Source organism: Balearica regulorum, chromosome 11 (genome assembly GCF_011004875.1).
Source record: "Balearica regulorum gibbericeps isolate bBalReg1 chromosome 11, bBalReg1.pri, whole genome shotgun sequence".
Classification (NCBI taxonomy): domain Eukaryota; kingdom Metazoa; phylum Chordata; class Aves; order Gruiformes; family Gruidae; genus Balearica; species Balearica regulorum.
Window position 1 is genome coordinate 23,810,460 of NC_046194.1, and position 15,677 is coordinate 23,826,136.

General features: G+C 67.8%; 2 protein-coding genes across 2 annotated transcripts in view; one reads left to right on the forward strand and one right to left on the reverse strand.

Moving 5' to 3' along the window:
* Positions 1-15,677, forward strand: part of TSC22D3 (TSC22 domain family member 3) — a 430,696-nt gene that overhangs the window by 61,356 nt on the left and 353,663 nt on the right. The window lies entirely within an intron of this gene.
* On the reverse strand, positions 9,757-15,515 carry UTP14A (UTP14A small subunit processome component). Its single transcript, XM_075763796.1, has 14 exons — positions 15,363-15,515; positions 14,972-15,042; positions 14,667-14,731; positions 14,368-14,510; positions 14,051-14,206; positions 12,994-13,113; positions 12,820-12,914; positions 12,452-12,575; positions 12,283-12,360; positions 11,492-11,846; positions 10,949-11,328; positions 10,689-10,876; positions 10,517-10,616; positions 9,757-10,150 (listed from the first exon to the last, which is right to left on the reverse strand). Exons 1-14 carry the CDS (start codon positions 15,426-15,428, stop codon positions 9,878-9,880), a joined length of 2,214 nt encoding a protein of 737 aa, XP_075619911.1. The 5' UTR covers positions 15,429-15,515; the 3' UTR covers positions 9,757-9,877.

The following is a 15,677-nucleotide window of genomic DNA, read 5'->3' on the forward strand; positions in this document are numbered from 1 at the left end:
CGGGGAGCGGCGCTCGCTCCGCACCGGGGGGAGGAGGATGGAGGAGGAGGAGGAGGCAGCGGGGGCGGGCGTTCGCTCCACGCCCGGGCAGCGGCTGGGCGCCCGGCAGCGGGCAGCGCTGGACGGGCAGCGCCGGCAGCGAGCGCGGCGCCCGCAGCCCCGGTGCCCGCCGCCGGGCGCGGCCGCGGGGGGGTGTCCCCGGGCGCAGCCGAGCCGGGCCGGGACGGCGGAGCGGGCGCGGAGCCGCCCGCCTGGCTGAGGTGGGCGCGGGGCCCCCGCCCCGGCCGCGGCGATGGCGCTGGGTGCCCCCCCCACACCCCCCCCCCACACCCCGGGCCGGTGCCCCGCCGGGCGGGCAGCGCTGCCGGGCGGGGGCGGCCCCGGGCGGGGGGTCGAGGCGCCTCCCCCGCGCCATGCGGGGCACCGAGCGGCGCGGCGGCTGGAAGTTTCTCACCGGCCCCCGCCCGAGGCACCGGGGCCCGCAGGCCCGGCGGCTGCCGAACCCACCCCACGGTGCCCGACGCGGGGCGGCCCCGGCGGTGCCCGGCCGCGCCCCCGGCCTGCTCCGGCCCGGCCGCCTCGCCGGGCCCGCCCCGCCCCGCACCGCCCCGGCGACTGACAGCCTCGCCCGGCCCGGGGCTGCGCCGCCCCCGGCCCCCGCACGGGCCTCGGGGACCGGCGGCCCCGCAGCGCCCTGGCGCGGCCCCGCTGGTGGGGACACCCGCTGCCCGGCCCCGGCCCCGGCCCTGCCACGCCGCCCTGGGCCGTGCTCCGGCTGCCCGGCCCTGCCCGGGCCCTGCGCAGGCACCGCCCCGCTGCCCTCGCCTCTGCCCCGCTGCCTGACACCGCAGCCCTGCCTGCGCCCGGCCTCTCCCCCGGCCCCGGCCCCGGCCCCGGCCTTCCCTCCGCTCCGGCCCCCGGCCCGGCCGCCCCATCCGACGCCTCCGGCCTGGCGGCTCCCTCCGCGGCCCCCCGCGCACCGGCAGCCCCGGCTGAACCGCGACCTTCGGCTGCGGCCGGCCCCGGGGGGGGGGGGGGGGGGGCTCCCCTTTTCTGCACAAGGCGGACGGGCAGGGAGCAGGGGGGCTCCATCCTGCCCCCCGAGGCCGCGGCGGGGGCTCTGCGGGGGCCCGTGCAGCCCGGCCGTGCTCCGAGGCAGGGCCCGTCCTGCCGCGCACCGGGGCGGAGGGGTCGCTGGGGGCCGGGGGCGGGGGGGGGCAGCGGCAGCACCGCGCTCCGGTGGGGAGCGGCCCCGGGGCCAAGGGGCGAGGGGCCGGGGGCTGCAGGGGGAGCGCAGGGCCGGCGTGGGGGCGTCAGGGTGGGTTTGCCCGGGGGCGGTGCTGCTCCCCGAGCCCACGGTGAGGGCCGGAGGGGCTGGCCGGGTCCCCTGCCCGTGCCCGCGGGGTCCCTGCCGCTCTGACCCCGTGCAGTGCGGTGCTGCGCCAGGGAGCGTGCCTGGGACCCGCCGCTCCGCTCCGGTGCCCGTTTTCTCCCCCGGATTTGGCCTGTCCGATGGCAAAGTCTCAGCTCGGCACGTGTGCTGTCCAGGGCCCTGCAAGAGGGCACAGGCGGCCATCGTGTCCCCCCAGCCGGCACAGCTAGCGTGGCACCCGCACCCTGGTGTCACCTGCTGCCGCCGGGAGCATCCTCTGCAGCCTCAGCACCAAACCCTTCCTCTGCCCCAGAAGGGGAGAAATATCTTACAAAGGGATCCAGCTCTTTTTGGCCAGAAAGGCCCCAGCAGCCTCGGGCGGGAGACGGTGCATTGTGCCTTTGGGGATGCGGGCGCGCTCTGGGAGCGGTTGGGGGCACTGCTCCGCGGGCAGGATGGTGCTGAGCGTGCAGGGCGTGCGGGTTGGGGTGAGGCTTGGGGACGTGCAAGGGGCTGGCAGCACTAGGGGAAGGCGGAGAGCAAGGGCTAAGCCGAGGAAAGCCGGGAAGGAGGAAACTCTTCCTGCAGAGGGGAATTACTCAGGTTCTCCTCCGTTATGGCCGTACCTTCTCCTACCTGTTGCCTCCAGCTGGGCTGTGGGCAGCCCCGGTGCAAACGCAGGCAGAGAAGATGCTCAAAGAGGCATTTCGGAGGCTGGGCGGACGGTTAGGAAGCCGGGTTGGCACAGCCTGCGACCGACCCCGGGTTCATAAGGACCTACCTTATTTGCATCCTGGTGCAATTAAAACCAGACGGTTTGAGTAATGGCCTCGCCCCGTTCCTGCAGCAATCGCACTCGGGGATGGATGGTGCCGGCCGGGTGGGCTCTGCATCCCACCATCGCGTCCTTCCTGGTTTAATTAGACCCTGCGAACGCTTTAACATCTTCGGGAAGGGACAATTTGAAAGGTGGTGCTGAAAAATTCCGTGGCGCTCATGCTAGTGTTCCAGGGAAACGGGAAAGTCTGGGGAAGAAGGAGCATCCCTCGTCGGGGAGTGTGGTTAATGGGACACCGGTCACGGACTAACTTGCAGAAAGGCCAATGTGAATTATCTACCGATCTGCACTGCAAAAATATGATTGGGAACACTCGCCAGTGATTTCTCAACAGGAAAACCCAGGCTGCCTGCTGCGGGTGGAGCCGGAGGCTCCTTTTAACCCGCCTCCATCTCCTGGCAGCCCACCGGCCGCGGGCAGCCCCCGGCTGCTGCCCTGCTCGGCGTTGCCTCTGCGCCGCCAGCCCGGGCAGCAGGACTCCCGTCGGACCGCGCCGGTCCGATGGCACCCACGTGCTCTCCGAGTGCTCGGGGTGGTCCCTGGACCTGAGGGGCTGCACGTCCTCTGCCCGCGTTGGCTAACGCACCCTGCCAAGCACCGGCCGCAGCAACGCCGTTGGCGCACGGCGCGCTCCGCTCGCTGCCAGGCCGCGGGTGGGGGGACCTCGGGACCGTGGCGGTGTCTCTGCCCGTCCCTGAGCTGCTCTCCACCTCTCCAGCTGGGCTGGGGGGACAGGAGATGCAAACGGATCTCTCGCGTTCAGCGGGGCATCTCGGAGCCTTCTCCTCCTGCAAGGGTGGTGGCAGCCCATGGCGGTGAGGACGGCTTGTAGCTCCTGGCGCCGGGAGAAGAGCGATGGGGCTGATACCTCGTGCTTGCCGTGATGCCGCATCCACTGTCCGCCCCACGAGCGTCTTGTCCCCAGGCTGGTCCCGCATTGGATATCCCAGCTTCAGAGCTCGGGCGTCGCTGGGAGGATGGAGTTGTGGCCGAGGAACCAGCCCTGAGCCCAGGGAGGGCGTTCCCTTTCGGGCAGACAGGGTGTCCGTTGCCGCAGAGTCTGGTCTCTCTCTGGGTTTCTCGGGGCTTTTCCTTCTGCTCTGAAGAAGGAGCCTCTGTGCTGCTCCGGCCACGGCGGGTGGACAGCTCACCTGGGTTTTACTGTCACGGTAACACCGACCGGTGGTGTCAGACCTTGTCTTCCCGCTTTCCACGGGCCCTCCCCACTCCAAGGACAAACACTTTTGCAGCATGTTTGAAGGTGCAGCTAAAAGACGACAACTTCACCAGAGCGGCTGCCTTCTCCTCCTGCCCGCTCCTGCCTGGGGGACAGAGAAGAGCGGGCAGGACGGCCACGAGTCCTGCTGGGGACGCGATGGGCCAGGCAGTTGTGCCGTGTGGCTCCTCTTCCCCCAGCTCCCCAAAGGAGCTCGCGGCAGGGACTATGGAGGGACGTGTGATGGAGTCCCACCTCCTGCGTGAGGAACTGAATCTCTTTGTTAGGAGCTCGGGGGTTGGCATTCTGAACCCAGCCGCTGGGGCCAAACCAATGCTGCTTCTGCCTTGGGAAGGGGGTTTCATGGCCGGAGGCTTTGGGTTGCTCCACCTTGGACCTTCCATGGGCGCCACAGGGAGCTCAGGGCTGGCCTCTTCCTCCCCACGTGCTCCGGGGGCTTTTTGGGGACTGGCCTCCGAGCTGGCTGGAGAAGCGTGGAGAAAAGAGGCATCGCCCCCAGCGAGCGGTGCAGCCGGGAGTCAGCAGTCAATACGCTGCCCCTGCTGCCCTCCTCCTCCTCCGCATCCCCAGGAGAAGCCCTGGGCTGGGAGGACACCGCTGATGGGTGAGAATTTGGAATCACAAGAGGAACCGTGTGCCTGGGAGTCGAGGGAAGAGCTGGCAGCTTGGGCGAGAGCAGGCAGGGCAAAGTGATGGAGAGGAGAAAGATGCAGCGGGTGAGCAGAGCTTGGGGTGCCCGGGAGCCCCAGAAAACGGACGAGGAGCCCGGTGGGGCTGGCAGGGGCAGGAGGGGTGCCTGCACGGGGCCCTGGCTCCGCTCCCTGGAGAGCAGCTCGCTGCGGGCAGAGCTGGGCCTGCCCCTGCTCCCCTGCTGCCCCAGGGCTGCCCCACCGGACCCCCGGCTCCTGTACTGCCCGTCCTCCAGCCCCGAGCCCCCCAGGTCCCGCTTCAGGAGCCGCCGAGGGCTCCTAATTGTAACCGGAGACAAAGAGAGCTGGTCTGTGACCGCGACACACGCTGCATCTGACAGCCCGTGCCTGGAGACGCTGAAAGCGCTGCCAGCGGCCCCGGGGGTGGCCGGGCTGTGTGGGGCCCCGTGGCCCCCCGGGACCTGAAGGCTGGAGTGGCCACCGATGCCCAGCCGCCAGCATCGCCCCCGGCTCCTGGTTGCAGCTCCCACGGCTGAGCCACAGGGGCGAGGGCTGCCACGCTCCGCGGGGACGCGGGGAGGACCCGGCTGCTGCCGCTCGCTCGGGAGTGAGGAAGCCCCCGCAGAGGCTCAGGGCCGGCCTTGGCTCCGGGCAGGACGCGGGCAGCCGGAGGAAGGTCGGGCAGGGAGCGGAGGCGGCAGAGCGGGGAGCACCGGGGGGCTGAGGTGGGGGGAGGCACGGGCTGAACCATCCCCATGTCTCCTGCGGGCACGAGTGTGTCCCAGCGGCGCTTCCGTGCTTCTGGCTCCTCGTCTTTGCGGCCCGGGCTCGCTTTTAATCAGGATTTCTCTGTGTGCGGAACGAATGACTGCGACCTCTGCGGTAGCTGCGTTTAAACGAAGGCTGCTTTTGTAGCACCGGCCAGGGTACGCGTACCGTGCAGCTGCCTGCCGTGAGGACATGTCTCTGAACAGCCTCCGCTCAGCCCCCAGCTTTGTCTCCAACCTGCCCCTTTGGGGACCCTCATCCTCCCCCCCCCAGGAGGTTTTGGTGCTGTGGCTCTACCGGAGCCCAGCCAGGCATCCCCAGCTCCAGGATGCTGCTGGTTCGGGGCTTGGCTACCCAGTTTGCCCAGGCGTGGGGGTCCGGCGCGGTGCCCCCCTCCCTGCCCGGTGGCCCTGACATCTCTCCCTGGCCCCGATGTGCCCAGAAGATTGCCGTGGGAGTTGCAGGGTGGCAGATGGGACAAAGTCATCGGGGATACAGGGACTCTCCTCCCCGGGCAGCTGGGGACAGACAGGGACCCGTCACCTCCGGGAGACCCAGAGCGTGACGTTACGGCATGACTCAGGCGACCGGGTCCCCACGCCGGTGACAAGGCTGGTGGCTGCTCCAGCCCCAGTGACTGTTCAAAGCCGGCAGCTGCCTGCACCCCGGTGCCCATCACCGAACTCGGGGCGAGAAGCGGTTGGGTGCCACCGCACGCCGCCCCGGGAGCCGCCGGGGGCCCTGGCCACCCATCTCCGCGGGAATGGCACGGCTGCGGGCGCGAGGGTCCCGGCTACAGCATCTCGGTGGAAATCTCTTGCTCAGGTTGTGCCGTGCTGGATACGGCATCTCCATGGAAACCCTCCCGCTCAGGCTGTGCGGGCTCGGGAGATGCCATCTCCACGGAAACGCGGCTGCGGTGGCTGTGCAGGCCGGGATGCGCTGGCCGGGCACCGGCTGCCCACAGCAGGAGGGTTGGGGATGCCCGGGGCGCCACTGGCTGTGGGGTGATGGAGGGGACCCAGACCCACCTCCGTGGCCGAAGGGGCCTGGGGGGAGCAGGGGATGGATGCAGGCCACCCGTGTCCCCGGCACAGGGGCAAGAGGGACAGGGAAATTGGAGGGGAGCGCTCCTGTGCCTAAAATACCAACAGAAAACCTGCCTCCCCTGCCCCAGCCTCTCCGCACCGTGCCAAGCAGAGTTGCCCGCCCCCACCAGGTTTTGGGGGGGCTCACCCCCTCGCCCACCCCAGGGACTCGGCCAGGCCCGTTCCGGGAGGGCCACTCCCTATGCCACAGGGGCTGGAGGTGTTCAGGGACACGGAAATCCCCCGATGGCAGTGAGCAAGGGTGCAGGACCCCCCCCCCGATGGATGGGGGAACCATGTCGGCCCTGGTGCTCGCACTCACGTCCTGCGGCACAGGAAGCCAAAGGGCCGAGATTTCACCCTCAGAAATAGCCCAGTCAAAATATTTTACAGGTTATTTATAGCCTACATTAAAAAAAAACAAACAACAACAAACCAACCACCAAAAGCCTTTTATTTGTTGATTTTAAATCTGCCTTTTACTTCAGTTCAGCTCCTGCTGGTCTCCCGGGATGGTGGGAGCGGCCCTTGGGCTCCGGCATCGGCTCTCCCGGCCACGTCCCCACCCCGGGGCAGCTCAGGGGGGACACCCCAGCGGTGGCTGTGCCGTTCCCTTGGCACCCAGCCTGGGCACGTCACACTGGGAGAGGCACAGCCCACCGCAGCGCTGCCCACGACCGCTGCCAGAGTGCTGCGTGTGCTGGCCAGCCTGGGCTGCCCAAGCCGGGGGCCGCCGCCACCGCTGCCGGCCGGGATTAGCCACCGCTCCCTGCTGGCACTGGGAGCAGCTCGGCCGCCCTCGCTGAGGCTCCCGGCCGGCTCTGTAAGCCCGGCTTTGACGTAGCCCAGAAAGTAGGCCAGTAAGAGCAAACTGCAGCCGCTCACAGCTCTCTCGAGGGACGCGGTGCTCGTGCGGCCGGGGGAAGGCGTGCACACTCGCACCGTGGCTCCCTGGGGGTTACCGAGGAGGCGGCCGGCAAGGAGAAGGGGGGGTTTTCTCCCGGCACCGGAGCTCCCGGTACCCACCGACTCACGCCTTGTGCGGCAGCCGCAGCCGCCGCCTTGCCAGGGGGAGAGCCGGGCTGGAGCGTGCCGCAGGAAGGGCAGGGATCGGGCCGGGAAGGCTCCGCAGGGAGCCGGTCCCCAGCCCGCAGCAGCGCCTGCTCCGCACCAGGGCCCCGTGGGGCTCCGCAGCCCCTTTCCGCCCCAGGCGGTGAACAACAACCTTCTGCAAGGGGCTCCCCCGGCTGCGGCTCCTCTCCCGCTGCCATCCCCACGTCCCCCCTTCCTACAGCGGTTTGCAGACCTGGGATTGGTTTTTAATTAAAACACCCCCAAGCGCTGACATCCCTGTGCCCAGCAATTTTATTTCCGCAGGGAAGTTGGAGGGACAACCCTTGTCCTTGGTGCGGGAGCGCAGCAGCTCTGGAGGAGCCTGTGCTGGAGCGGGTGAGCTGGCCCGGCAGCCCGGAGGGGCCGGCATGGCAGTGCCAGTGGCCCTGCTGCATTCGGCCCTTCCTCTAACTCATGCCCAGCAGCTCTGGCTGATGGTTTCTGCGTTTATTTTGGAAGCATCTCATTTGGAAGCCCCGGTCAAGCCCAGTCCAGCCCAGTGCTGCCCTTCCTCACAAGATGAGGCACAGCCAGCTCTGCGGCTTGAAGCTGTCCCCTCTCAATGCTGGCTGAGCATCAGCCACGCTCACGCCGCAGGACCCACCAGCCCAAATTCGGCTCGAGGCGCCTCTGGACCGAGGGGCCGGGTGCCGGCAGGTCCCGCTCACGGCTTCGGGTGGTCCCAGCCACAAACCCACCTGCTCCACCAAGGCCTGAGCTGGTTTCAGACCCGGTGGCCTCGGTCCTCTGCAGGATCAGCCCCCAGGAAGGGACTGCCCTGGTGCCATCATCGCCCGGCGGGAACAGACCCCGCTGGGCCGTGCAGCCCCTCCTCAGGGGCGCAGGGGACACCGCGCACCACAGCGCACAGCAGACAGCCCTCGGCCATGGAGCCGGTTGAACGTGGGGAGAGATGCCAGGGAGGTGCGTGGGGCTCCCCATCCTCGCAGACAAACGGCAGGACACCGCTCCGAAGCCCCTGCTCTGAGCCCGAAGCTGGCTCTGCTCTGACCAGCGCTGGGCCTCGGGGCCTCCCCAGACCCTTCCCACCCCCGTACCCTTTGAGCAGCCCGGGGCCGGGGGAGGTGGTCTGGTCCTGGGACAGCCCGCAGCCGGGCACCATCCCGGGGCTGGGAAGGCAGCAGAGCCCTGGCTCGGGCAGATGAGGGACGGTCCCCACGAAGAGGGACAGGGACAGCCGTGCCATGGGGCCCTGGCTGGCCCCAGCAGACTGGGGCCGCAGGAGAGCCCGGGGGTGGCCACGGGCAGGTGGAGGTGCAGCAGAGGGGCTGCGCACACCCCGCGCCAGGCATTGCCTTCCCTGGGTCCAGGGCGCTTCGGCTTTTACTAAAACAAACAAGAAATCCCCCCGTGACATCCCCCGGGGCTGGGGGCGAAGGTTTCCCACGGCTTTTGGGGCAGGCAGGGCGGAGGGAAGCCGAGCTCCGAGCTGGGGCCACCAGCCCAGCGAGGGGCTCTGCGGCGTCACGGCACGGAAATGCTCTCCGCTTCCTTTCTTTTTTTTTTTTTTTTTTGCTCTGTTTTCAGCCCAGGGTAAATTAATGCAACACAACCACAGCCCCGGCCGCAGGCAAGCGCTATCTGGCCACCCCAGGGTGCTGCGTGGGGCCAGCGACACCCGCGCCGGGTCCCTGGCAAGGTCCCAGCACCCACCCTGCCCCACACCCCAGCCCGAGCTGACGCACACAGTGGCCCCCAGCTCCGCAGGAAAAAGTGCCAGCACCCAGAGCAGAAGAGCCCTGTGTGGTTTTGGGAGAGGAATCAGGCAGTCGCACAGCACCCGGTCTCCACCCCATGGGTGCCTGCGCCCCAGCCCCACGGGACACCCCCCCTTCCCCAGTATGACCCAGCTGCAGCAAAGGGCGACCACGGCAGCTTGGCCCCGGGGGACAGGCAGCAGCCCGCGGATCCCGCCTGGCCGTGGGGCCAACGCCGGAGGAGGCGTCCCCGGTGCGGGGGACACCTTTCCTGGGAACAGCGGCAGCTCCAGCTCCTCCGCTCGGGCTGGGGAGCGTTTCTCTGACCAACGTGAGCGCAGCACCTATGGGAAGAGCAGCCTGGAGGGATCCCTGCCTGCTCCTGCTTCGCCGTCCTGCTCCAGCACATCCCTCCACTCGTGCTGGAGGCACCCAGCACCCCGCTGGCACCCAGCACCCCGCCCGCACCCTCAGAGGGGCGGGGTGGCAGGGAGGCTGGGCTCAGCGCAGGAAGAGGCAGAGGTGGGCAGGAAGAGGGCAGGGTGGCTGCCGGGGCAGAGCCGGCTCCCGACGTGCAGAACAGCAGCAGCACCCTGCAGCCCCGCACCGGCGTTTGGCAGAGCTGGGCAGGAGGCACCGCTCAGGGGGAGCGAGGAGCGGTGCCCTGTGGCCAGGCTGCGAAAAAGCCCCTTTAGCCAAAATTAAAAAAAAAAAAAAAAAAAAGAAACTACAAAAAACAACCCTAAAACATTTCTGTAAAAGTTATATACAAAAAAAGACACTCAGGGCCCAGAGGGAACGCTGGCGGCGGCTCCAGCCCTTGCCCCACTCCTGGACGCCCTGGTCAGACCCACACTGTTCACGTTCCAGCAGGCCAAACCCCCCTGCCCCACACAGGCACCCACGGACAGGCGGGAGGGCACCAGCTGCCTGTCCCCGGGGCGCTGCTGGGGCGGCCACACAGACGGCACAGACAAGGCAGCCCAGGAGTTTTATTGCAGGGAAACAGTGGAAGGGACCGGGCAGAACCAGAAGCCTCTGCCCGTCCTTCCGCCGGCTCCAGTCCGAGCACCAGAGACGCACGGGCACAGAGCTATCGCGCTCTCCTGCGCGGGCGGCGAAAGGGCTGCTCTTGCCGCTTGGGCGCGATTTCTAGCGCTGGCTTGGCTCTGCCGCCAGCTGTGGGGGCCACGTTGGGCACATCCTCAGCAGAGATGGGCTGGATGATGTGGCCCGCTCGGGTAATGACACGGGGGGCGGTCAGCTTCTGGAAGGCACGCTGCGTGTTCCACGTGGGCCCCACGGGCGTCCGGATGCTCTGCTCAAACTGCTGGTGCCTCTCAAAGGGGAAGGGCAGCTCACTGACCTGCGGGGAAACAGCGCGGGGGGTAACTCCCCTGCGGCCCAGCACCCCCACGGCTGCTTTCAGCCCACGCTGCCGCCCAGGGCCCACTCACGCCGTGTGTCCAGCCCCTGCCCTGCTGACCACCTCACTCTTTCCCCCTTCTAGCAGATCCCAGGAGGGCTGGCACAGCAGCAGCACCTCCCAGGCAGCGTTCCTGTAAATCCCTCCTCCCTCCATCACCCTGCTGGCCTCCCAGCTGTCAAAGCTGGAATACGTGGCCGGGCAGGGACGCAGGGTGCGTTGAGATTGGGTCACCGGCAGGTTCTGGGCCAGCCTGGGTGCTGGAGCACTCGCTGCTGCCGCTCACGGCGGCCGGGCGTCACCCACCTGATGTGCTGCCGCATGGATGTTGCGCTGCTCGCTCATGATGACGTGGGGCAAGTGCTGGTCCTTCCTGGGAGGTGCCGGGGGCGGCTTGAGCAGGAACCTGTCAGGCAAGCAGAGACGTCAGGGCCCGGTGCTGGGCTAAGGCACATTGCCGCAGCTCTTCCGCACTCACCGTTTTATTTTCTTGGTGCTGGGCTTCAGTCCCGTGCCTCCCCACTCGCCCCAGCCCGGCAGCACCAGGTTCACCGGCTGCGGCTTCGCAGCCTGCTCTGCCTTGCGCTTCTCCCGGCGGAAGTCAGCGACCACGTCGTCCCCGGCAAAGGCCTCTGTGATGACCCCTCTCTGGTCGAAGCCTCCCTCCTGCAGAGAGGAAGGTCAGTCCCTTGCTGTCAACCCTGCGCCGGGACCAAGGGGCCAGCCCGTCCTGCTCACCTCCTCCTCCACGACCACGGGCAGGCTGGGGCACTGAACCTCCTGGGACGTCTCAGCCAGCATGGCCTGCAGGCTAATGATTTTCTTCTTGGCTGGTGGCTTCTTGGCACGCCTGTCCCCAGCTCTGCCTTCCTCCTGCTGCTGCACTCGCTTCTCTGCTCCCGTGGCCGCTGGCTTCTCCGGCTCTTCCCGGTGCTCCTCCGAGGCCAGAGCCTCGACATCCTCCATCGTCCGTGCCTGGCCCAGCCGCTCTGACAGCAGGATCTCCTCCTGGGCCTGGGGGGGCTGCTCGATCCCCGCGCTCCCCTGCTCCTCGGCACAGATGGTGGGGATGGGGCCATCCCCCAGCAGCTCAGAGACTGCCTCTGCCTCATCAGCACCTACGCATCGAGGGAACGGGTGAGAAACAGTCACCCGGGGCAGGGAGGGAGAGCGCGGGACAGCTGTGTGAAACCGGGCAGGAAACAGCCCCGCGACCCCCTTTGCTTTGCCCATCCCTGCGGCACACCAGACCCATGCTGCCCGGGGCTGCCGGCTCCTCACCTCGCCCCTCAGGGCTCCCTGCCCGCTGCTGCCGCACGTGCCGTTTCTGCGCAAAGTCTTGTAGCAGAGCTTCCTCCTCTGACATCTCTTCCTCCTCCTCCTCCTTGCTCTCTGCAGCACCAGGCACCGCAACATCTCCAACGCCCTCCTGCACCTCAGGCTCCTTGGCTGGGCTGCTGGGCTTGCCGAGCATCCAGGGATTCGCTCCACTGGCACCCGCTGGGACGGTGGGGACGGTCACCGACGTGACGTCCTCCTCAGGCACGTCGCCTGGCTCCTCCTCAGGCAGCTCCACCCGCACCTTCTGCGTCAGCTCCTTGTTCTTGGCCAGCTGCTCCTGCATGGCTTTGCGGGCCTGCGAAGGGACTGGGAGGTTTCTAACGCAGGCCAGAAACAACATGCCCACCCTCCTTGTCTCACCTCAGCTGTCTCCCCCTTCCCCAACCAGCACTGGAGACCTTATTGTGGCCTTTCAATATGTAAAGGGGGCTTACAAGAGAGACAGAGAGACACTTTATACCAAGGCCTGCAGGGACAGGACAAGGGGCAACGGTTTTAAACGAAAAGAGGGTAGGGTTAGGTTGGACATGAGGAAGAAATGATTTACGATGAGGGTGCTGAGGCCCTGGCACAGGGTGCCCAGAGAAGCTGTGGCTGCCCCTGGCTCCCTGGCAGTGTTCAAGGCCAGGCTGGATGGGGCTTTGGGCAACCTGGGCTAGTGGAGGGTGTCCCTGCCCATGGCAGGGGGTTGGTCCCTCCCAACCCAAACCAGTCTGTGACTCTGATCTCACCTCCAGGTCGTACTTAGCCATAATGGCCCTGGAGCGGGCCCATTTTCCCTTGTTCTGGTGCTTAAGACTCATCCGCTCCTGGGGGAAAGAGGAAGAGAGAAGCATCAGAACGAGCACCCCGGTGAGCGGGGACTTCCCGAGGGGTGGGGGAGAAGCGCAGAAGCAGCACCTGCATCCTGAGCTGCTCCAGCTCCTCCAGCCTTGCCAAGGCGGCCTCAGGGTCCGACTTATGCAGCAGCTCAAACTCTTTTAAGGCCTTGCGTCTCTTGGTTTTTTTCAGCACACGATGGTACCTGCGGCACAAGGGCAGAGAGCCGGGGAGTGAGACCTCATGGCGCTGGGGAAGCCATGGGGAACGCAGCGCTGTTTTGGGCAGGAGGCTGCCCGATACGCTGCAGATCCCAGGGAGGAAGAGGGCTGCTCTGCCTTCCTCCACAGCTTGGCCGTACCCACACGCTGGGCAGGGTTGGCTCCAGCGCCAAAGCTGGGTCCCAGCCCTCTCCCACCGCACCGAGCCCAGCGACAACAAAGCCTTACTTTTTGCTCTTGATCTTCTTCTCTCGCCGAGCCTTGGCTTCGTAGTAGGACTGCACGACCCGAGCCTTCTGCAGCTCTGCCCGCCGCTGCCGGGCCTGCCGGGGAGCACGGGGTGAGGGCAGGCGCCGAGGAAGAGGCCTCCAGAGCCAGGGCACGGTGGGGGGAAGCACTCACCTCCTCCAGGCTCATTGCCTGCAGTGAGGCCGTCTCCTCCGGTGTCAGGAGTGGGTCTGTGATGGGCTGCTGTGTCTTGCGGAGCAGTCCGAAGATCTCCTGCTCCAGGGGAGTTCGGGCCTGTTGGGACGGAACAGACACAGCAACAGCACAATGAGACAAGAAGAACCGCACGAGCCAGCGCTCCCCCAGACGTCCCCGTCCTTCCCGGTGCCCCTGTGCAAGTCCCCGGGAGGGCCCAGAGGGGTGTGCTCACCCTCCTGCAGGCTGGGGTCACAGCCCTGCTCACGGGTCCCACGCACCCGCCCGAGGCTCGCTGCGAGCCCGCCTGCACCCTGCCAGCTGCCGCGCCAGGCCACGGCGGGCAGAATCGCTCCCAGGGCAGAGAAACAGGCTCGCAGTCGACAGGCAGCGCTGCTGGGGTAGCACTAGACAACAAGCACGACGCAGAGGTTGCGGGCCGGGCGACGCCACGTCCCACCGAAATGGAAAGGGACCTTTGGGCAGGCGAAGGCGAGTGCCGGGTACATCGGGAGCTCGGCAGCGGCTGTCTCGCACCTCAGCATCCCAGAGATGACAGTGACTCTCCCGCCAGCAGCACAGCCCCCATGGGAATTCACGTTCAAAGCCAAAAGCATCCTTCTTTCACAAAGAAGATTTACAGATGCGCAGGCTTTGGCCAACCAACCCCCCCGCCTCTGGCTCAGCGCTAGTGGCCGAGGGCTACCGGCAGGGACCTGGCTCAGCCCAGGGCCTGGGAAACGGCCAGACCCAGCCCGCGCGTCCAGGGCTGAAAGGCCAAAGAGAGGAGAGGGGACAGAGCAGACTCCAAACCCCTGTTCATGCCTCACCCGGCCTCTCCCAGAGAGCGTTTACACAGCTGCTATACGTGAGGAACGCAGAAGATTTCCCTTTTAATCTTCCCAAGCTCGGTACACACCTGCTTGGAGCCTCGGCTACAAGCCGGGCCTTCCTCACGCCTACCTCCCTCCTCCCAGCGCAACCAGGAGACGTCGAGCCGCCCGGCCGACCCCCGGGAGCTGCACGCAGCACCCACCTTCCACGCTGAAGCTGCCTGCTCCAGGGGGACGACTGTGGCAATCTCCTGCTTCAGAGGGAAAACCAGCTGCTCTGCCCGTCGGTTCTGCAAAACCACCTGCTGCCACTTGCCCACGTCTTTAGAGGTCCGGACGTAGGCAGCTTCCCTGACGACCTGCAAGCAGGGGCGAGAAGGGAAAAGGATGAGTGAAGAAAGATGTAAAGAACAGGAAAAGCCGGTCCGCGTCAGAGAGGAGCAGAGGGGCACGCAGGGGCTCCACTGTACCGCCTTGCAAGGCCAGAACTCCCCTCCACTGCCTGCACAGGCCCACTCACCCGCTTTGCCTCCTCTTTGCTGAGCGGCAGCTCCACCGCCTTCTTCTGCTTCACCCTGGTCAGCTCTTTCTTCACGCTGCTCAGGGCGGATTTGGGACGGATGGGCTGCAGGAGCTCGGACAGAACCAGCTTCTCCCCAGCACCTACGCAAGGTCCCGCACGTCACCACGGGCACGGCATCGCCAGGTCGAGGGGCTGCGGCTGTGTTCAGCCCCAAGATCCGGGGCGGACGCAGCAAACCCCAAACCGTTAGCTGCGGGCGGGCAGCGGGAGCTCTGCCCAGCCACCGGGGATCTCACCTTTGCAGCTGACATTGAACTCGGACACCTGCACGCTTGCCTCCGTACGCTCTGCGAGCTTCCTCCTGCAAGAAAAGAAAATAAACCAAGAGGCTCCTTGCATCCCGTGCCCTCCGCCCCCGGCCGCGTCTCCTCCAACCTGCTGTAGGGCAGAGGCAGCAGAGCCGGTGCCGGGGGACAAGGGAACCGAGAGCCCTCCCGCCCCCTTCCCCAAAGCACTCCGTGCAGCCTCACGGCGGCAACGGGCCGGAAACGCAGCGGGACCGGTGCAAAGCCCCGGGAGCCCCTCAGACACCCCCACTCACCGTTTCCGTCCGGAGAGGGAGCTGACCGCCTCCAGGAGCCGCTGGTGCCGCCGCTCGCCATCCTCCTGCCCCTGGCACACGGCACACGCGGTTACGGAGCCCGGCCCAGGCAGGGGCCCGGCACAGCGGCCGCCCCGCCCGACGAGGCGCGGAGCACGGCCGCGGGGATAGCCCGGGCCGGCGCTACCGGGAGCGGCGTCTGCTCCCCGGTGCCCCGCCACCGCCCGGCCTCGCCCCGGGCCCGGGCCGCGATGGTCCCCGGCCAGCCCAGGCCGCCCGCCGCTGCTACCGCCGCGGGACACGCGGGACGGGGGAGCGCCCGGAGCTCCGCATGCAGCAGCGGCGGCGGCCGCCGGAGGAGCCCGGCCGAGCCGAGCCCAGCCCCGCTCACCTCATCGCCATCCTCGCCCTCGCTGGCGCTCACGGCCGCCTCCACGCCCAGCCAGTCCTCCGCCATCGCGCCGCACGCCGGGCGAGCCGCAAAGCACCGCGCCGCCCTCGCGCGACCTGCCGTAAAGCGCGCCGCTTCCGCCCGGGCTGCCGCCACCCGCCGCGCTTCCGCCCGCCCTGCCTGACGTCACGGTTGCCGTGGCAGCAGGGCCTGGCGGGCGGAGGAGGGGCCGCGCCCCGGCCTGGCCTGGCAGCGGGGAGCCCCGGGGGGCGGCGCGGCCCTCCCCGCCCCGCGGGACTGAACCGCCGGAGAGAC